The 22461-nt window shown below is 36.7% G+C and overlaps 1 protein-coding gene across 1 annotated transcript in view; it reads right to left on the minus strand.

Annotated features, from left to right (window-relative positions):
- Positions 1-13830, minus strand: part of ArfGAP1 (ADP-ribosylation factor GTPase-activating protein 1) — a 76058-nt gene extending 62228 nt beyond the window's left edge. Inside the window, exons 1-2 of the mRNA XM_076469634.1 lie at positions 13694-13830; positions 11897-12009 (exon numbers count right to left, since the gene is read on the minus strand). Coding sequence (XP_076325749.1) covers positions 11897-11956 — 60 coding nt within the window. The 5' untranslated portion in view covers positions 11957-12009; positions 13694-13830. The remainder of the gene's footprint in view (positions 1-11896; positions 12010-13693) is intronic.
- Positions 13831-22461: the final 8631 nt, after the last annotated feature.

Here is a 22461-nt window from a genome sequence, read left to right on the forward strand (position 1 = left end):
AAATAAAAAATGGTACTTCCAATTGGAAGTTATCTGCCTTCTTCAAATAACTCAAAGAAAGGTCACATTTGGGGATGGTAATAAGCCATGGTTGGAAGAGCTGACTAGTGAATACAGCAATGTCATCCAAGGATAAACCTAATTCATCCAACAATATGAAGGCCAAAAGAAACAATGGCAGACTGTCTATTCTGAAAAAGTATTGCTCACTGAAGAAGGAAAACACATGTTGTGGTAAGAATCAAAGTTTTGAATGGCAGAGGTGTATAGGAGGTTCATGAGATGCAGTGTACAAACTCTGGACTGAAGAAGTGCAGAAAGCCCCTGATGGTGAACAGGATCCAACATCTTCAAAGTTGAGCTCCTAGCAGAGCCACATTCCAGAGATTGACAGTCCAGTGTTGGTCAACTGAGGGAACAATAGATCTTTAACATAGAACATCAATCTGCTGACCAAAAGATGGGAGATGTGACATGGAGAATGTTCAGTGCCCTTGTTCACTTGACATGTAGCTGCTTGCTGTGTGGAATGAAAATCAGCTTACGGGTGAAATATAAGCCCCAATAACTTTACATAGAAGACCACAGGAAGAACAACTTCTACAAAATGGAGCTTGAGATTTGGGTGAAAATTCTGTTGGCAGCAGAAGTGCATGCAAATGGTTTTCACACAAGATAAGATAAAAACCATTTGTTGTGGTCCATTTCAGTAAATGATTGAGGGCTGTCTGTAGCTGTTGCTCAATAAACCTCATACTTGACAACTGACACAAGATGTGGAAGTTGTTGACATAGAGGTAACTTGCAATTGTAAGGGGAGTTATCCACCAATGACATTAATCTTTATAATGAAAAGTGTGCCACTCAAGATACAGCCTTGAGGGAGTCCAAGTTCTTATGGGAAAGAACAGGAAAGTGTCAAACTCAATGAACTTGGAATTACCAGTTCACTAACAAACTTTTGATAAAAATGGGCAAATGGCCACACAACCCATTTGCATGGAAGTCTAGCAAAATGCTATACTTCCACACAGAATCACAAGTCATCTCAAGGTTAAAAAATATAGAAACAAGATGTTGTTTGAGAAGGGCTTTCATGATTCACATTTTAAGTGAAATCAGATAGTCCATGATGAAGCACTGTCATCAGAACCCACACTGGGTGAATGAGAGGAGGTTGTTTGATTTGAGGAACCAAACAAGACAAGCATTAAACATCATCTCTAAGATCTTATAGAGACAGCATCAATGCAATTGGATGGTAATTTGAAGAAATCTTGGGATTCTTCCCAAGCTTAGAAAAAGGGGAGGACAATAGCATGGAACCAAGCATCAGGAAAAACATTCTTGTGCCAGATTCAGATTAAAAACAACCAGAAGAATAGAAAAAGATGCAGGAAAGAGATGGCACAGCATCTGCAGTGAATATAATCAGGTCTGACTAATGTACTGCCAGATCACTGAAGAGCAAGCTTGAGTTCCACAAGTGTAAAAGGACAATAATACTCATAGAGATGATCAACCCAAAAAAAAAAAGGTAATTGCTCTGCCCAAGTTTTGATAGCCAAGAAAATGGAGGATGAAGCAGAAGTGCTAGATGTAGGAGAAAAGGTTTCACTGAGAGTATTAGCAATGCTCTAGGCATCATCAGCTTCTTGGCCATTGGAGAGCAGGATCGAAAGGAGGACAGAATTATACTGCCCAATGACCTTCCAAATGTTGTCCCATGCGACTTTGTAACTGGTGGTAGAATAGATGCTAGTTGTGTACTTAATCCAAGATTTCTTCTGGCTTTGACGTCTTACCTGCCACGCACGTGCACAGGCCTGCTGAAAAGCAATGCAATTTGAATGTGTGATATCTATGAAAGGTATCCCAGGCCCATTTTTTTTACCCTTCTATGGCATATAACAGGTAGGATTCCACCATGCACAAGGATGCTGTGGAAAATGTAACTAGGTTTTAGGAACAGATTGAGCAGCTACTTGGACAATACAGTCAGTTACTGCTGCTGCACAGTCTCATATCAATGATTTACAGACAACAGCAAGGTCAAGCTTTAAGGTAGCAGTGACAGAAGGCCAGTTGACCTGGTCCAACTTCAAACTACAGCACACAAGATAGGTGGCACCAACCACAAGCAGTCTCCCCACTGGTCACTGTCAACTGACCATGAGAAATGAGAGAAAAGTGAAGGGGGAGCAGATAGAGATCAGTAACAGTAAAAGACTGGCTAGGTGCATAAAGATAGATATACATACCAGTATTAAAGAGAGAAAGGTTATGATCTGAAAGCACATGCTCTACAGAACAACACCTCCCATCAATATCAGCACCACCCCAAAGGGGATTATTCCATTAAAGATCCCCAGGATTTTAAAGGAAGACAGCACCTGTTCAATGAGAGTGTCAAGGTCTGATTGATCATACATCTTCTCAGGAGACAGAGAGAACAAACAGTGATGTTACGACCCAAAGAAACACGGATGGCTACGACTTCCAAGGGTGTGTCAAGTGGCAAAGGTAGGCACACGCTGATCAACCAGTGGTGCCACCCCTCCATGCACAAGTCAATCAAACAACCTGTCATTTCTACACAAAGAAAACTGCTGAGAGGTGACTGTATCCACCAGTTTCAGAACTGTTTTCTGTACAGAAAGACACACAGGATAATAAAAATCAATCAATGCTTTAATGTTATCCAAATTAAAATGGAAACCTCAACACTTCCACTGTATTAAAGTGGCCATTTTTACTTATGTGAAGGAGAATTGGATAAAGAGCACTTCTGTTTTTGACAACATTGTTTCTCATTACTAGAAGGTTTGTTGACCTCCATCGATCCTGTCCTGAGTTGAGTGGGCAGAGCTATGTTGGTAGATGAAGATTCCAGTGACTGAGTGTGTGAATAAATAATTGTTATGCATCTTGTGGCCAAAAAAGATGGACCACAGGAAGCTCCAAAAGCCAAAGGAAATGGATCAGAGAGCCACTGGAAGGAATGAAGGAGAGAGAGATAGGTGTTATATTAATTTGTCAACTCTCTTAACTGTGGAGGGCAAGAGCTTCTTCATGTGGTTTGAAACTTACTCTGTCAGAGACATGGAGAAATCTGTCTTGATGCTTAGGTAGAAAACCCTAAAGTTGATTGATTGATTTAGTGTTTTATGGCACAAAGCAGCTGGGCAATCTGTGCCAAACATCCAATAAAAAGATAAAAACAAAGTAAATGTAGTAAAATATAGAAAAAAAAATGAAGTTAAAACAAAACATCATTGAAAAACAGAAAAAGAATAAAACCAATGTTGACACCTAGTTTACAATGCTAAGAGAGAAAGCAGAGAAAAAGAAGTTGTAAATGAATTTCTCTAGCAAAATGGTAATGAACATAACCCGTCAGGAAGACTAACAGGTAAGTACAAGAACCACCGTCAGTCACCTGAAGTTGGCCTTTCCAGTCCTGGTTCCGGGTTATGTGTCTTAGCAGCCATTATCAAAATGTAATATAATAGAAGTATTAAAAGACATATAGCAGAATCGTAATAATGAGTGGCCAAATGTCCAGTAAAAAGGTAAAATTAAGGAAATGTAGTAAAATTTGTAAAAGTAAACAAAGGTAAAAACAAAACGGAAATTAAAAACAGAAAATTGCATAAATCCAACGTTGACATCCAGTCCACAAAGTTGTAAAGGACTTCCTGTAGCAGAATGGTAATGATCATAACCCGCCAGAAAGACTAACAGGCAAGTACCAGAACCACCGTCAGTCACCTGAAGTTGGTCTTTCCAGTCCTGGTTCCGGGTTGTGTCATTATGGCCAGTACCAAAAGGTAAAGTTATAAAAGTTTAAAAGACATGCAGCAAAATTGGAATAACAACTCGCCAGTACAACTAACGGGTAGTTCAAATGGATAGTTCAAACAACAGCGTTAGACACCTGCAGTTGGCCATTCCAGTCCTGGTGTCGAGTTATTTAATGTTCTGGCCATTTTCCAATTTCAAATTGAACAAGAGAGATTGAAACTTTGAAAAGGGAACCACAATTAAAAAGGTGTAATGAATAAATATCCAACACTTAAATGAGATTAAAAAGATTAATGGCTATTAAAAAACTAAAAACTTTATCAAGGTGGACAGTGTCACCATCACCAATAACACTGTCCAATGTTACAGATAAACCCTGAGAAAAAACATGTTTAAAATAGTGCAGTTGTTGAGAGTCGTAACAAAAAAGTAAAATGTGGCTTACAGTGATTTGAGTGTTACACAAACTACACACTGGTTTCCAGATAAAAGAAAATGATGAGTTAAAAACTGTGACCAATGCATAGTTTAGTTAGAACAACTTCCTCCTTCTGAACCTTACGGAAGCTAGATGGCCAAAGCCCAATATAAGGTTTTATTTGATAAAGCCTGTTGTCTCGTTGCTCACTCCAAGTGGACTGCCAGCTGGCACAGAGTTGAGCCTTGAATACAGGACCATAGTCCATGTATGGAATAGGCACAGTGGTGACAGTGCCAGAGTAGATAAGATTTAGCTGCCATGTCTGCATGCTCGTTCTCGTGAATACCAACATGACCTGGTATCCAAAAAAACTGGATAGAAGTAGAGTTAATGAGAAATGGGCCAGTCGGTTTTGAATATCAGCGAGAACAGGGTGTGAGCCAACCTGTAGCGATTCCAGGGACAGTAGAAAACAAAGCGAGTCAGTATAAATAGTGCAGTTGGAGTACTGCTCAGCTTCAATATGATACAGGGCAAGAGATATGGCATACAGTTCAGCAGTAAACACAGAAGCTGTAGAGGGGATTCTGCACACAACCACCGAACTGCAGCAAACCATGGCAGAGCCCACTGAATTACCTGATTTGGAACCATCTGTATAAATTGGAACAGAATGATTGTTTGAAAGATATTCAGTAAATAAAAGAAAGTACTTCCAATCTGGAGTATCTGCCTTTTTCAGATGACTGAAAGAGAGGTCACATTTGGGGGCTGTAATAAGTCATGGTGGGATGGGCTGACCTGAGGATTCTGCAATGTTATCCAAGGACAGACCCAATTCATCCAATTGCACCTGGATGCGAAGGCCAAAAGAAGTAATGGCAGATCGTCTGTTCTGAAAAAATACGGCCCACTGAGAAAGGAAAACACATCCCCTGGTGGAATGCTATGGTAAGAAATGAAGTTTCAAAGAATATAGTAAAGATAGTTGCAAATGGCGAAGGTGCAAAGAAGGTTCATGAAACTCTATGTATAAGCTCTGAAATAGGGAAGTGCAGAAAGCCCCAGTGCAGAGTCAAAGTCCTTGGTGATGAATGAGGTCCAGCATCTTTAAGACCATTGATCCATAGTCGAGTTTTTGATCGAATAAGAGCACGATATATTTTTAACGTAGAACATCAATCGGCTCCCCAACTGGCGGTAGAGAGCACACAGAGGATGTTCAGTGTTCTTGTGCATTTGACCCGTAGCTGTTTTAAGTGTGGTATAAAGGTCAGCTTAGGTCAAAGATAAGCCCCAAGAACTTGGTCTCAGGGACCACTGGCAGTGAAACTTCACCGATATGAAGTTCAGGATCAGGGTGAATACCCCAATGGTGACAAAAGTGCATGAAAATGATTTTAGACAAAGAAAAATTAAAGCTGTTTGCCATAGTCCACTTCAGTACACGATGAGGGCAGTTTGTAGTCATCGATATACAGCCCATTTGCAACTGTGAGAGGAAGTTGTTCAGTGATGGCATTTATCATTATACTGAAAAGTGTGACACTCAAAACACAGCCCCGAGGGACTCCAAGTTCCTGTAGAAAAGAACGGGAAAGTGTCGAACCCACACAAATTGGAATCTCCTGTCCATTAAAAAATTTTTAATAAACATGAGTAAATAGACACATAACCCATATGTATGGAGGTCTCACAAAATGCCATACCTCCATGTTGTGTCATAAGCCTTCTTAATGTCAAAGAATATTGATACAAGATGTTGGCATTTGAGAAAGGCTTCTCTGATTGATGTTTCAAGTCGAATCAGGTGGTTCGTGGTGGAGTGCTGTCGTCAGAACCCACATTGAGTGGGCGAGAGGAGGTTGTTTGATTCAAGGAACCAAACAAGACGAGCATTAACCATCCTTTCTAAGGTCTTACAGAGACAGCTCGTCAAAGCAATTGGACGGTAGTTGGAAGGAATCTTGGGATCTTTCCCAGGTTTAGAGAAAGGTAAGATAATAGCCTGGTGCCAGGTATAAGGAAAAACATTCTCCTGCCAGATCCAGTTGAAGACAACTAGAAGGACATAAACAGAAGCAGGAGGTAGATGGTGCAGCATGTCAAAGTGCACATCATCAGGTCCAACAGATGTACTGCCAGACCGATGAAAGGCCATTTTCTGTTCCACCAGTGTAAAGGGGCAATTACAGTAAAAGAGACTGTCAGTTTGAAAGGAAAGAGGTGAATGCTTTGCCTGAGTTTTGATGGATAAGAAGATGGAGGAACAAGCAGAAGTGCTAGACACCCGGCAAAAGTTTTCACCTAGAGTATCAGCCACCTCCTGACCAGAGAGTGAGATCGAGAGGGGGACAGAATTGTAGTGCCCACTGACATTTTGAATCCTGTCCCATATGACCTTGGAACTGGTGGTAGAAGATATGCTAGATGTGAACTTAATCCAAGATTCCTTCTGGCTTTGACGTCTTACCCATCTAGCATGTGCACAGGCCCGTTGGAAAGCGATGCGGTTTGAAAGTGTGGGATATCTACGGAAAGTATCCCAAGCCCACTTATGAGCCTTCCGTGCCAAGTGGCAAGCAGGATTCCACCACGGACGAGGATATCGTGGAAAACCTGTCAAGGTTTTAGGAATACACTGAGGAGCTGCATGTGTAATACAGTCAGTTACCCCTGCTACACAGTCGTCTATTGATGGCTGATTCACAATGGCAGGATCGAGTTCTGTGAGAGCAGTGAAAATAGACCAGTCTACCTGATCCAGCTTCCACCGGGGTGTGCAGGTAGGGTGGCATCGACCACGGCCAGTCTCTCTCAAAAGTATAGGAAAATTATCACTGCCTAGTGGATTATTGTCAACCCTCCATGAAGAAGGGGAGCAAACTGAGAGATCAATAGAGGTAAAGGACTGACTAGGTGCATAAATATAAGTAGAAGAACCAGTATTGAAAAGAGAAAGGTTGTGATCAGAGAGCATACGCTCTACAGAGCGACCCCTCCCTTCAATAACAGCACTTCCCCAGAGGGGATGATGTCCACTAAAGTCCCCCAGAATTAGAAATAGAGACGGCAACTCAATGAGAGCATCAAGGTCTGATTGATCATGTCTCTCTCCAGGGGACAGGTAGAGAGAACAAACACTGATGGTATGACACAAGTAAACACGGATGGCTACGGCCTCCTAGGGTGTGTTGAGTGACAAAGACAGGGTGGGCACATGCTGATCAACCAATCGTGCCACCCCTCCATGCACTCGTCCATCACACAGCCTGTCATTTCTGTACAGAGAAAACTGCCAAATGGTGACTGTATCAGCAGGTTTTAGAAATGTTTCTTGTAAGGAAAGACATACAGGATGGTAGGAAGCAATCAGTGTTTTGATATCATCCAGATTAGAACATAAACCTCGACATTGTATCAAGGTGGCCATTTTTAATGACGGGTAGGCGAAGTGGCTGGAGAACCCTTCTGTTTACGGACCACGTCTTTTTCCTTACTGTCCTTAGTCGGAGGAGGTCTATCAACCTCCATGGATCCTGCCCTGGGTCGATTGGGCAGGTCTTTGTTATTCCAGTGACTGAGGATGCGAACAAATGATTGTTTTGCATCTTGGGGTGGGAGAAAAAGATGTATCAGAAGAAATGCCTGTATTTGAAACCAAAGGATGTGGATCTTAAGGTTTGTTGGAATGTATGGGAGGAACAGAAATGGGTATTGAAGTTGATTCATCAACCTTTTTAACCATGGAGGTCAAAAGGCTTTTCATTTGTTTTGAAAATGATTTTCTTGGAGGCACTCCCATTGTAGTTGTGGAACAAGGTGCAGCATTTGAAAACAACTCATAACATTAGTTATCCTGAGGCTCAGAAATTGCTGCCTGCTACTCCATCTTGGACATCATGTCGTGGTTCCCTGACATGTGCTCGTTGTGGTAGCAAGGACCATGATGCCTATGAGTGGCCAAACCTCTGACATTGGAAACATCGGAGAGGGTTTGGAATGTATGGTCGTACCCTGCAAATTAGATAACCTGCCTTGATGGTGGCAGGTGCACGTGGTGATGTAAATGTCAAAACGAGGATATTTGTCGGCAGTGTAACTCCATCTTTGCGAGTGGAGATGTGCCTCACTGCAGAAACTCCTCAAGTGGAGTGACGAGTGAGAATCTCTGACTTGGGGACGTTCTTCAATTCTCTCTCAACAATAACTCCTCATGATGAATTCAAGGTAGCATGAGGGGTAACCTCAATAGATATATCCCCAATTGCCACTTATTTCAAGAGGAGTTCACTGTGTTGGGTTGTGGATGTTTCAACTAATATGTCTCCAGATCAAAGCTTCTTTACTGACTTTGGAGAGCCAGCAAGACCCTCTAGTCCCTTCTGAATAAAAAAGGGGGACATTTGCCCTAAAGGTTTTTATGAAAGAGAATGTAATATAAGAAAACACAAGGTACGTGTGTTACAGATGTTGAAGATTGCTGCTCAGAGTCTTCAAGACATGGGCATTTACCTATTGACTGTTTTTTCACTATTTTATTTAAATTTTTTGAAGGAGGATCCATAGGAAAAAAGAAAAATTTTGGTACCCACTGACCCCACCCACCATGGAGCCCTACGAGGGGACACAATACAATGTCATGCAAGGACAATGGAGCAACGCCAGGGTTTCATGAGCACTATACCCAAACACCAGCATCAGGCACAATGTCCACAACACCGATTGAGAACTTCCAACACTGGTACTTGGTTGACTCTAGCCCAAGTGGACCAACCGATTGACCCAAGGATGGCCACCCAAAGACCACTCATCTACAGGAATTCAAGGCCAAAGTGGTGAGTTAGGGTTGGACCCCTCAATAACCAGGATCCTCTCCTCCCCTTCACAGGTCACCACGCACAGCAAACACGTGGGTGGGCCTTTAGATCCCAGAGAAGGTAACCAGACAGAACAGAACCTTCACTGGGAGGTCCCCTCACCACGTACAGGAATCCACACCGAGGGGGGAAAACTCTAAAGATCAAGAAATAGCTAAAGTGCAAGGAGAGGTAAGCATGTCTTTTGAGTAATTATTAAAATAAATGAAAAAATTATAATTAAATATAAAACATTATTTTCAGTAAAGCTTTATATTTTAGCTGTTAATTTCTTTACTGTAACATTATACTTAATTCTCCAGGTTATAGTTCAGTAATCAAAGTATAAAGAAAATAAAAGCTGCAAATGTAAAAGAAAATGTATAGTGTCATTAGTATTGAAAACAAAATTTCATAATACTATTGGTGAAAGTTTACATTTCTCACCTTTTCAAACTTATTTTATTGGTAGCAAATGGCTTAGAAAATAGAAGAAACAAAATGAATGTCTATTCTTTTCAGTATAGACAATGAAGTTCCAAAGTAAATATCCAAAGAGTTTCTTCAATTTTTTTTGCACCTATTTCCTATCTTTATTCTACTATTAATGGCTAGAATAGAAACCCAATGAATATAAAGCAATGAATTATCATTCTTGTTTAAGTGTTATTGCATTTATATTAACACTGTTAATATCAAATAAGCTTTTGTGATGCAATTCCCAGAATTTTCCCTGCTTTGAAAACACAGTGGAGTATAATTTATCAACTTAACATTACAAGGGCTACAACAAACACTGTTGTACAAAATGCTTATACTATGACTTTTTAGTCAGTCTTAGCCAATCCAATAAACTTAGTTGATGTGTGAAAGGTAGTCAAATATTCCCTACACCGACTATTCAAATCCTGACTCTGAAAGCACAGTGGGATAGAATTTATCAGCTTGTTTACAAGTTTTGGTTGCAACAAGAACTGTCTAAAATGCCATATAAAACTGAGAGAAAATATTTATGATAAGGCTCTGTACAAATTTTTAACAGATTAAATAAACTTGGGTTGTCACGATTTAGTGACAATATAAGCATGAAACTGTTTATGAACTTTACGAACATTTTGTTTCCTATTTTACCCTGCTTATAGAGTAGCCAATAAATCTGTAGTTTCCAATATTTTGTAAGGTATACTGAGGTTTCATGGTTACTAAACTTTACACATGTATAAATATATATATATATATATATATATTATTACCAGTTACAAATATCTAAATCTCAATTTTTTCTTAAAACATGGAAGAGTAAATAAAAAACATCCAGAAAACAACAATTTCCCCTACTTACAATGTTTTTATTGTTTTGTTTTTATGCAATTGTGAGTCACACTTGCTAACCCTCATTTTACACCTTGCCCAAATCCACATGTGGATGTTGAAAATTTTTTCTGTAGACTTTATACATGCATTTCTCAATACCAAAAGCTATTATAATTTACTAGGTTTCCTAACTGTTGTATTTCAGTTTTTAAAAAAATCTAATCTGATCATAATACTTCAAACACTCCAATGATATAGTAGGTTTTCTCTCATAAGTAATTTAAAAGGACTAACACAATTGAATAAAGGAAATACAGAACTTTTAACTGACTATAAACTCAGAGGTATGGAAAAACGTGAAGGTAAATTAGTCTTCTCCAATGATAAAGTGGCAAGCAAAGCAAATATTGTGGATACAATACAACAAAATAGAAAAGATAGATGGCTCTTAGTTTATAAAAAAAAATTGAGTTTATAGTAGTTCATATGAAACTACAGATGTTTTATTCTGGTTTCCATAAAATGTAATCTCACCAAATCCAGAAAATGGCATACCCATGTGACACACAAAAATGGATATTTTGCTTTTTTTTTAAACATATTTACTTTCAAATTAAGAATTTAACTAATATATATTGTTAACATTTGAATTAAATCTATAATTTGATATGAAGTTTACTGAGATACATTCATAAAATAGTAGAGTAATAAAATTTTGAATGCAACTCCAGAAATGTGATAACATGCCCTCTGAACTACTCCCCCTAGCTACTCATGTTGATAGGATTTAAACTGTTTCAAAGACAACTGGTCTTTACCAGTTCATCAGCAAAATCTAATTATTTATTAAGTAATATTATTTCTTATTTACTGAACTGCTCACTAAGCACACAGAAAAAAATTCTTTCACCTTATCTAATTAAAAAAAATAAATTTAGATTAAAATAGATGAAATATATATTATCATACAATATCCGAAAATAGTGCAGCAAATATCAGCACCACCACCAGTAATATGGCACTACATGTTTAGCCTCCAAAGCTGTTAGGTTTTCTGTAGCACTGATAGTATCTATCCCAAATTTTCACTTGAATCCTTAAACGTATAAAATAAGAGGTCCCTTTGGTTCTGAAAACTGGAAGAAACTCTGTACTTTACATTATCCTTCAATGAGTCAAAACTGAAAAAAATAATATTCTAAAATTTGAGCTGTAAATTTCAAATTTCTGTATTCTTCAATTGATTACACCCTGAATAAGAACTGCAACTTCTAAAGTTATTCATTTCATGATACTATTCTCAAAAAAGAAGAATCAGATTTACAAACAAATCCTATTCTAACAACCAGGAGAGTATATGAATTAGGAACAAAATATTTTATTCAAACTTGAAACTGAGATTTCTCATTTTTAACTGTACCATGCAATTTTCTCTGATTGCTCCAGTTAAAGTAAAATTATTCTTAAAAACAGTAACCTTAAATAAATAAGCACCTACATTATTTCCATTCTTTGGCCTTAGCTCTTGTAAAGTCCGACGTGTCCTTGGACTTGCCATTGCCTGATATTATGTCTTTCTTTGCGACACCAAATATAATTCTTTCAGTCAACCTGTGAACAACAGTTCAGATTTCAGAGGAATACAGTATACCAAATTTTAATATAGTTTTAAACAGTAATACTCATTTCATGATATTTTTATTTTCATATGGATATCTAAACATTTCGTTCACAAGTGAAAGAAGAGAGTCAATTTTTTCTCTTGAAATATTTTAAATTCTCTGTGATTTTCAGATGAAGCTGGCTCCAGTGTATGCTGAAAGCTTGTGATCATGATCTATATATGAAAATATCTATTGGAGGAAGAAGTTTTAGAGTTAGGTTTTTGTGAAATAAGAATTAATTGTATACTGTTCCAAAATTATGATGTAGAAAAGTCTATGTATAACAGGAACACCAAATACAAACAAAATAAAGAAATAAAAAGTAACTGAATTAATTTAGACTTAGTGTTAACCAACCAGACAAAAACCACATACAGTATTCATTTACTATCATCATTATCAAAATTGATAACAAGATGCATGATAATAGAACAAAAAATGTAATGGTTTCAAATGAAACAAAACTTGAGCCCCTTTGAATAGCTCCATATTTTCAGGAGAATAAATTCTTTATTGTCATATTTTGGGTCACATTTAAAAACAATTACAACTTTTGTATGTAATTTTGCGTGCTATCTTCTTAATCGGAATAAAAAATATACATGGTATAAAACATGTAATTGGTATGTGGTACATACTGATGTATGCCATTTAATAAAATTGTAATTTAAATACATTACAAAAAATAATTTTCTACTCAAGATGCTTTAAGGAGAGACATTATAATTATAATTTATCACTCAGAAATCAATAGAAAGTTTAACTCAAATACAAAAGAACAGGATGCATCTTGAGTTTCTAGATGAATGTAAAAAACTGAAACTGATAAGAAAATATTTTATTTAAGAGTTGCAAAAATAATTTGAAAAATAATAAATACTATAATAAAGTATGAGTCATTTACTGCATCTAAAATGTATAAAATTGCAATTATGGGCTCCTCCACTATTTTCTGATAAAAATAGACAGAAACTGTGAAAAATAATTGAAGGTTTGGTTTTATTTTTCTAGTAGTATAAAAGAAAGAAATGTAATTTGAGTTGTTTAAAATGATTGGTGAAAAGAAAATTGAAAAACTATCTTTTTATGAAGTATATTATAATCTATTATAATTTTTCTTTAAACTTTCTTTTAGTTTTATGATCAGTTTTGGTCAACCTTAATAATCTATATGGACCCTATCATCTGGTACTTTCTGTTTCTTACGTTCAAAAACATTAAACAAGGCATAACACAATTGCAATGTATTAAAATTTTTATAAATGTTCGGTTTCACGTATATAACTATCAGTATATGTAATCATAACCACTTAAATAAGCAACTATAAACGGTGTGTACACTTTGTCAATCAGTAAAGTTACTGAACGTTAAAAGTTTTACTAATTAGAACGATAAGTAACCACTGTGTAAAAATGCATGTGCCAATCAACTCTGTCAGCCACCTAGTCTAGCGTTACTCTCTGCTACAGCCTACAGTACAGTGCTTATTGACTTAATCAACTCAAAGCAGTAATCAATCTCGACTTTAATTTAGCAACACCATTTGTGATTAGAATACACTCATAACCATACAAAGTACACCAAATATATTTTTAAAAACTATTTTTTAAATTAAATTTCACCACCTTACCCAAATGTGAATGCGTTAAAACACTAGACTACTAATATTTCTCTACTTTCATACTTGACACAATACACGTAAGAAATACTCTCAATCTCATAACGTATCCTCTATCGGCCACCTTTCACATTAGTCACAAATTGAAAACAAGGATAATGGAAACAAATTTTACATCAAATAATGCTTTTATAATGGAATTTACACAACTAATGGTTATTATAAACAAAGACCTTAGATTTTCAGAAAAGTAATCATTTAAAACCTTATTTGCCATTTAAGGTAAGATTTCTGATAAAAAGAAATAAATTTTCAGATTATCACCAAAGGTTTCGAGGTCATCGCAAGCAAGACAACCAAAAACATATAGAATTTACCCAGGAAAAAAAAAATGTTTATTTTGATCGATGGTGTAATTCTATGAATATTAGCGGCAGTTTTAACAAACTAAGACAATTACTTCCAATTGAGAAACTTAAACGTTGAACAAGTGACGACCTAGAAATTTACTTGGATTAAAAGAAAGTTGAAACACTACAGGAAGCTGCTCTTTCCAATGATTACACTTTAACACATAAAACCACTTTTCATAAAAAAAATTCCTACCAGCTCAACAAAAACTTGTACCTATTCAATCCACCAAAGCTGAGGATTCTTATAAAAAAAACTACAGCTCCTCTAGTTCAAAATCACCATTGTAAGAAAAAGATGTTTATGTTGTGTTCGATTGTTGCCGTTTAAAAAAGGTGCCAACACCCAGTGCGTTTGTGTCTACGAATGAACGTAGTTTCATCAGATCCCCCGATAATGTTGATTTGGCCACTGATAAAAAGGCTGAAGTGATTAGGAAGGAATTTATACCTTTTGTATTCATTGGTTCTGTATTTTTGACAAATGACACTACTAATCTTATAGCCATACATATTCTACGTAAAACTGGAGCGTCTCACTCATTATTGCTAGAAGGTATACTGCCTTTAGATTCGAGTTCTGCCGCAGTTGAGTCTGTTATTGCGCAGGGTATTATGGGTGATTTTGTTAATATTTATCTCTATAACATTTATCCAGCATCAGACCTAGTTCCTAGATCTCTTCTGGTTGGATTAAGACCTAATTAATGATGTATCATTGGTATTGGGAAACGATTTGGTTGAGTGAAAAGTTGTTGCTAAACCCAAATTGATTAGATTAGCAAACTGATCACTGTTTCATCTAAAGACGAAGTTGTTGTTGAGAAGAATAAAGGTGTGTTTTCTCTCGGGTGCTGTGTCAAAAACAAATATAGACACGTGCTTAGAGGACGACATTATAGATTTGTCTGAGGCACTCTTTGGATCCCAAATGGATCTTGTGAATATTGTTCTACTAACAATCCTTCAGGGAGAGATAATGATGGATGCGATGGATTTGGCTCACCTGATGAAGTTCCATTTGCTAGAAAAAAAACTGATTGCTGAGCAAGAAAAGGATTCACAGCTCTCTTCACCATTTAAATATGCATTCCCAATAGATGAACTGGAGAAAGTTCCAAATAGTTATTTTTCAAAAATGGTGTGCTTATGAGGAAATGGAGTCCAGCAGTTGTACCAGCTTCAGAGGACTGGGCTGTCAATCATCAAATCATTGTTCATAAAACATATCGTTCTGATATATTGAAAGTAGCCCATAAACTCCACATTGGAGGTAATTTAGGTCTCAACAAGACATGAGACATAATTATGAGACTATTTTGCCATTAATCGGGCAAGATGTTTCTCAATTTGTTAGACTTGTTTATACATGGCAATTGGTCGAAAGACCTAACCAGAAAATTTCCATTGTTTCTTTAAAGCCTTCAGTCGTGTGATTATTGATCGTGTTGGTACTTTACCAAACACTCGATCAGGCAACCAGTATTTGTTGACTATCATGTGTGCTTCCACTGAATTCCCTGAAGCTATTCCCTTAAGAAACATTTGACAAAAAAAAATGTCTAAGGCTTTGATTAATTGCTTTACATTTGTTAGCTTCTCCAAAGAAAGTCAATCTGATCAGGGATCAAATTTTATGTCTTGGTTGTTTTAACAGCTTGTTTACCAGTTCAGTGCTAAACAGATTAAATCTATTGCGTACCATCCCGAATCACAAGGTACTCTTGAGAAATTCCGTTCAACTTTAAAAATAGTATGGAGTTATTGTATCAATAATGAGAAGGATTGGGATGAAGGAGTTAATTCATTATTATTTGTTTGTGAGTCAATTCAGGAGCCATTAGGATTTAGTCTGTCGAGTTGGTGTTTGGCCATTCAGTACCTGGTCCTTTGAAGTTGATGAAGAAACAATAATTGGAAGATAACCCGAAAAAATGCACTTACTAGATTACATTTCTAAGTTTTGGTACAGACTATTAGGTGTTTGTAAACTGGCTCGAGAAAAGTTGAAGTCATCTCAAGCTAGAATGAAAAACGTTTATGACTGCAAAACTGAAAAGCGTAAGTTCCATCTTGGTGGCATAGTCTTAGTATTGTTACCCACTATGAAACATCCACTCAAAGCTGGGTTCCGTGATCCACATAAGGTTGTTCGGAAAGTCAATGAAACAGATTATGTTGTAAAACCACCTGATTGTTGAATGGATATTCAGCTGTGTCATATCAATATCTTGAAGCCCTATCACAACCGAGATACATTGGAAAACATTTTAGCCATTGAGTGTTCTACCAATATTGATACAAGCCTATTTGACTCAGACACTTGTAAATTTGAAAATATTTAAGATGAATGCGACCTCAAAATGAGTAATTCTGACCAGTCTTAATTCGAAACTCGATCACGTGTCTCTTAAAGAGAAAAATCAACTTGCCAGTTAATTCATTTAATAAGAATGTGTATTTCTGGATGTTCTTAATTAAATAAATATTGATGTTCATGACGTAGATATAGGTGATGATTCTTCTTTGAAACATCCATATTGTGTGAATCTAATCAAGATTGATAAAATATTCAATGAAATATATTTTGTAGCAGGAAACGGCATTAGAGAACCTACCTAAACTGACTGACCTTCAACTTGTGTACTGGTTCCTGAATCAGATGGTTTGATTAGATTCTGTGCAGAGTACATGCTCTGACAAAGTCAGATTTCTCTTCCATTACAGGAATAGATTATTTTATTAATAAAATTGGAAAAGCCAAATACATCATAAAAAGTGACCTGCTGAAGAGATATTGGGCTGTTCTTCTAAATGACAAGGGAAAACGGCCCTGCGTGGCCAAGCGTGTTAAGGCGTGTGACTCATAATCTGAAGATTGCGGGATCGCATCCCCGTCGCGCCAAACATGCTCGCCCTTTCAGCCGTGAGGGCGTTATAATATTACGGTCAATCCCACTATTCGTTAGTAAAAGAGTAGCCCAAGAGTTGGCGGTGATTTCTAGCTGCCTTTCCTCTAGTCCTACACTACTAAATTAGGGATGGTTAGCACAGATAGCCCTCGAGTAGTTATGTGAGAAATTCAAAAAACAAACAAACAAACAAACAAGAGAAAAGAAATTTCTGCTTTTGTTACTCCTGATGGATCATACCAAAACAATGTAATGTTAGTTGGGATAAAAAATTCTTGATAAACTTTTCAGAGAATGATGAATGAATGTCTCAACAATATGTCAAATGTTGGAATTTATGTTAATGATATTATAATTTACAGTAAGATCTGGGCGGAATGCTTATGTGTATTATGTGGCTTAAGAAGGCCAACCTCAATGTAAAATTGGCAAAAAGTGACTTTTGTAAAACCAAAGTTGTTTACTTAGATCATGTAGTAAGTCACAGTCAGGTTTCTTCAATACAACCCAAAACTGATTTCATTGTAAATTATCCAATTCCTACAAACAAGAAAAGTTTGGTCATGTTTTGGAGACTGGCTGATTATTACAGAAAGTTTTGTAAAACTTTTGCTGACATTACTGTACCATTAACAAATCTATTAAAGAAAAGTCAAAATTGCAACTGCTCTGAAACATCCTAATCTGTTTTTGAAAAGTCAAATCCTTATTGTGCACTTATCCTGTATTGACAACTCGTGGCTCTCATAAGTCTTTTGAATCAGCTGTTGATGTCAGTCATTATGGTGCTAGTACCATTCTATTGCAATCAGACGACAGAGGTATTGAATACCTTATTTGTTATTTTTCTAAAAAGGTTCAATTGTCACCAAAAGAACTATTCAACTGTGGAAAAAGAAACATTGGCTTTAGCGTAAGCTTCAGAGCATTTCAATTTATATTTATCTGCATCACAATAACCTATCATTCACAGTGATCACAACCCATTGCCCATTTATAACCAAATGAAGGGCAAAAACAGAAGGCTGGTAAACATTTTACATTACAAAAGTATGAATTTTGATAACAATTGTGATAGTGCACTTTCACGTGCTATGTACTTTTATTATCATTAAGTTATTTGCATTGATTGCATACTGGCATGAGTTTTGAAGTTGTATAATTATTTGATAAGATGTTATAATTAATATATTAGTATCGACATATACATGTCTTAGTTAAAAATAGTCCAACACCAATTTTTAATTCTCTAAGGAGGTAGATGTAATAGATTTAATGTTGTATATTTATTTTAATATTTATTTTTTGTTTCAATATAACATATATTTAGAAATATATATATATTTTATATTGTTAAATGTGTAATGCAAAAGTCCCTCCTATTCTCCAAATCTGTGGAAGATTCTCAAGTGTAAGAATCAATAATATATGTTTTACATTATTTCCAACTGAACTTTCGAGAATCTTGTCTTATAGATTGTAAAAACTAACCAACGCAGCGCTGAGAAACAGTTTAATATTATTGGTTTGATACAGTTATTATACAATAAACCTCAGAAACTATAACTGCAATAAACGCTTATAAATAGGATAACTACATTAGGCTGTCCAGAAATAAATGTCGGAATTCTCACGATGACAATTAGAACCTGAATATTGAGTAATTTATCGTTGATTGGTTGGTTTAATCCAAAGTTTGTCGCTTACAAGATGCCTTAATTGTCTGCTGTTTTAACTCTACTCAGAGTAAGTTTCGAAACCCCCAAGGCAGCATGGACAAGGACTTTTGTTTGAATTTCTTCTACGACTTCACACCTGGACTAAAAACTACTGGAACTACACGGAACATCAACCATGCATTCGGCCATATACCTGTTATTGAACGTACAGTTCAGTGTTGGTTCCAAATATTTTGATATGGAGATGAAAGTCTTGAATACCACGACGGTCGTGGAAGGAAGCCATTCTTAGATAAAACACATCAAGGGAAGCAGTTGTGACAGACCCTCGCACAATAGTACGGGAGCTTGCAGAAAAAACTAGGCACAAGCATTGTCAAATACCCGAGTGTGATTAGAAAGAAGAAAGAGTTGTATAATTGGGTTCCTCATGAGCTGAGAAAAATTGCTGTTACGAGACCTATCAAAGATAACGCTCCAAAAATTGAACGAACTGGGAATCGGGTTCAGTCTCATCCACCTTATTCCCCAGACGTTTCTCCTACATATTTTCATTTTTCAAGTACTTTATCAACTTTTTGAACAATAAACGTTTTCAAAACCAGGAAGCTGCAGAAGAAGCTTTTAAGGGGTTCATTGACCATAGAAACTCTGATTTCTACAGTAGAGGCATAAACAGTATCGTTAAACTTTGGCAAAAGTGTGTTGAAGCAAATGGTGCTTATTTTGCTTAAAGTTTGTTTTAGGACAGTAGTTTATACTTTTCCAAACTTCGCAGTTCAAAAACATCTATTTCTGGACAACCTAATATTTGAACAGGAACGTTTATAGATTTCAAACCTCACAAACTGTTTAACTTCTGTGAATTAACTTCGGACGTTAGTATTAATGCAAGAACACTGGATATCTTCTTTGGAGAAAAGTTAGCTGGTCAACATTGAAAAGCGAGCCAAGAATAGAGAGATGGCTAGTTTATCAACTCAGAATTAATTTGCTCATCGTGAACCGTCAATAAAAGACTCAGTTGCAGAAAAGATTAGAAGACTTAATATTGTTTCCGAGTTTGTAAAACCTTTGTATATAAATCATTATTTCCAATAACTATTGGTAATAACTGTTATTGTTGTTTGCATATTAAAACATATTTGTGTTGAGAAAGAAAATTGTGTGTATCAATCTTGTTGGCAAGTACTATAAATTTGACACATATCGACATTCAACTAACTTCTAAATTAAAATTTCTAGCTATTTGAAATAGTAATACAAGCTACAACAAATAGAAGACTCGTTCGAGATAAATTATAATACACAATAAAGCACATACACCCTGTGACACTTGTATGAGCAGTTACAAGGTGTGCTGTACTATTGCTATTAATCCCTAATTATTATAGTCTGGCAGTTGTACAGCTTATAGTCCCCAGAGCACTGTGGCAAAATATACTTCAAAGTTAGCATAACATATATATTATAGCACACAGGGATGTATTCCACACTTGTTCTAACATTCAACAACAGTATTTCTGGCTGCTAGTGAGTCAAGATATTTGGTATTAGTGTGAGAGATATATAGTGTGTTTCATTCAGAGGAAAACTGATCAAGGCAAGGTGAATTCAAGCAAAGAGTTATTGGATTTCCTTTGCCAAAACATTGTTTTAGATATCACTGGTTTACTTCCAAGGACTGTGAAAAGTCATCAATATACATTCTTTACCTCGAACTTCTTCATAAAGTCAGCTGAAGCTTATTCAATGGTCAATATGCTAAAGCAGACCATTTCTGATATGTTAGCCAATAATTGGATAACACAATTGAGATCTCTAGAAAAAAGTTCATATTGATTAGGGAGCTAACTTCGAAAGTTAGATTTCAACTTAATTTTCTAAAGTGTTAGGTGTAATGTTTACTCATATCACTCAAAGTCTGATGATACAGACTACCAAGTGAATGCTTGTTAAGATTGACAGAAGCAACTAAGTTTAACAGTTGCCATAAGCAATGATGACACAAATAATGGAAAATACAACATGCCTTTTGCTGCACATGCTTACTCCATGTGGCCAAGATGTATGATCGACCACCTTAAAAATAAACATTTTAGCCTCACCAGAATTATCTGAAGTAGTTGAGATAGAAGGTGGTTATTACATATGAATTCACCAAACAATTCGCAAAGGTGTCACACTGACAAAAAAGCCATGACCATTGATCAGTAATAGAATGGATGTTCCAATGTACTTACTGGTTGTGGTACATGTCAGCTGGATGAGAGAAATTTTTATCCAGTTGAATTGGACTACACATGTTACTCCAACAAATTAGTTCTCTAATATGTGCAGCTATAGTGGATATGAAGTGTAAAAAGTGTAAAAACATATTGGTGAGCCGTATGCATACTTCACAGATGAGCATTTGGTTCACTGGCTTCAACAGGTTGGTTGGTTGTTTGGCGTTTTATGGCGCAAAGAAATTGGGCTATCTGCGCCAAACAACATGTAAAAACATTAAAAGTAGAGTAAAATTATTAAAATTCGTAAAAAGGAATTATGTTAAACAGAACAAAGTCCAATTAAAAACTTAAATAGCGTTAAAAGGTCAATGGCCCTTAAAAACTAAAAACATTCGTTAGGTGGACAAACCATATCTAAAATGATGCCACCGTTGAGAGTCGTAAGGACGGTACAACAGTAAAATATAGGTTATTGTGACCTGAGTGCCACACAGACCACACATTGATGCACCAGTTTCTCATAAAAGAACACGAGTTAAAAAACTGTAACCAACGTGTAGTCTCATTAGGACAACTTCTTTCTGATCCTTATGGAAACAAGATGACCAAAGTCCAATAGAGGGTTTTACATGGAAAAACTTGTTTTCACGTTCCTCACTCCAAGTCGACTGACAAGTGGCACAGAGCTGAGCCTTCAATACAGGACCATTCTTCATGGATGAAACATACATAGTAGTGATAGCATCAGATTAGACAGACTAAGCTGAGGTGTCAGCGAGCTGGTTCCCATGAATATCAACATGGCCTGGTATCAAGAACTAGACAGAAGTAGATGTTAAAGATAAATGGGCCAGTCAGTGTTGAATATTGGCGAGAATAGGGTGAGAACTAACATGAAGCGACTTCAGGGCCAGTAGAGAACTAAGCGAGTCAGTATGAATGGTGCAATTTGAGTACTGCTTAGCTTCTAATGTGAACTAGGGCAAGAGAAATGGCGTACAGTTCAGCAGTGAACACAGAAGCTGTAGAGAGGGTTCTGTGTGCAACCACTGAACCACAACAAACCATGGCAGGGCCCACAGAGTTACCCGACTTCGAACTATCTATATAAATGGGAATGGAAGGATGGTTCGAAAGATGTTCAGCAAATAAAAGACAGTACTTCCAATCAGGAGTACACACTTTTCTCAGATCACTCAAAGTAAGGTCACTCTTGGGGATGGTAATAAGCCATGGCAAAATGGACTGATTAGTTTACAGCAATGTCATCCAAGGACAGACCTAATTCATCCAACTGTGCCTGGACACAAAGGCTAAAGGAATAATGGCCCACTGAGGAAGGAAAACAACCCCAGGTGGGAGGCTGTGATAAAGATCGAAAGTTTGAAGCATATAGTAAGTGCAGTTGTAAATGGCAAAGGTATAGAGGAAATTCATGAACTCAGTGTACAAATTCTGGACTGTGGAAGTGCAGAAAGTCTCTGATGATGAATGGGGTCCAGCATCTTCACGGCCAATGTCCTGGCAGAGCCACATACCAGACACCCA

The sequence above is a fragment of the Tachypleus tridentatus genome, chromosome 12 (assembly GCF_004210375.1).
Source record: "Tachypleus tridentatus isolate NWPU-2018 chromosome 12, ASM421037v1, whole genome shotgun sequence".
NCBI lineage: Eukaryota > Metazoa > Arthropoda > Merostomata > Xiphosura > Limulidae > Tachypleus > Tachypleus tridentatus.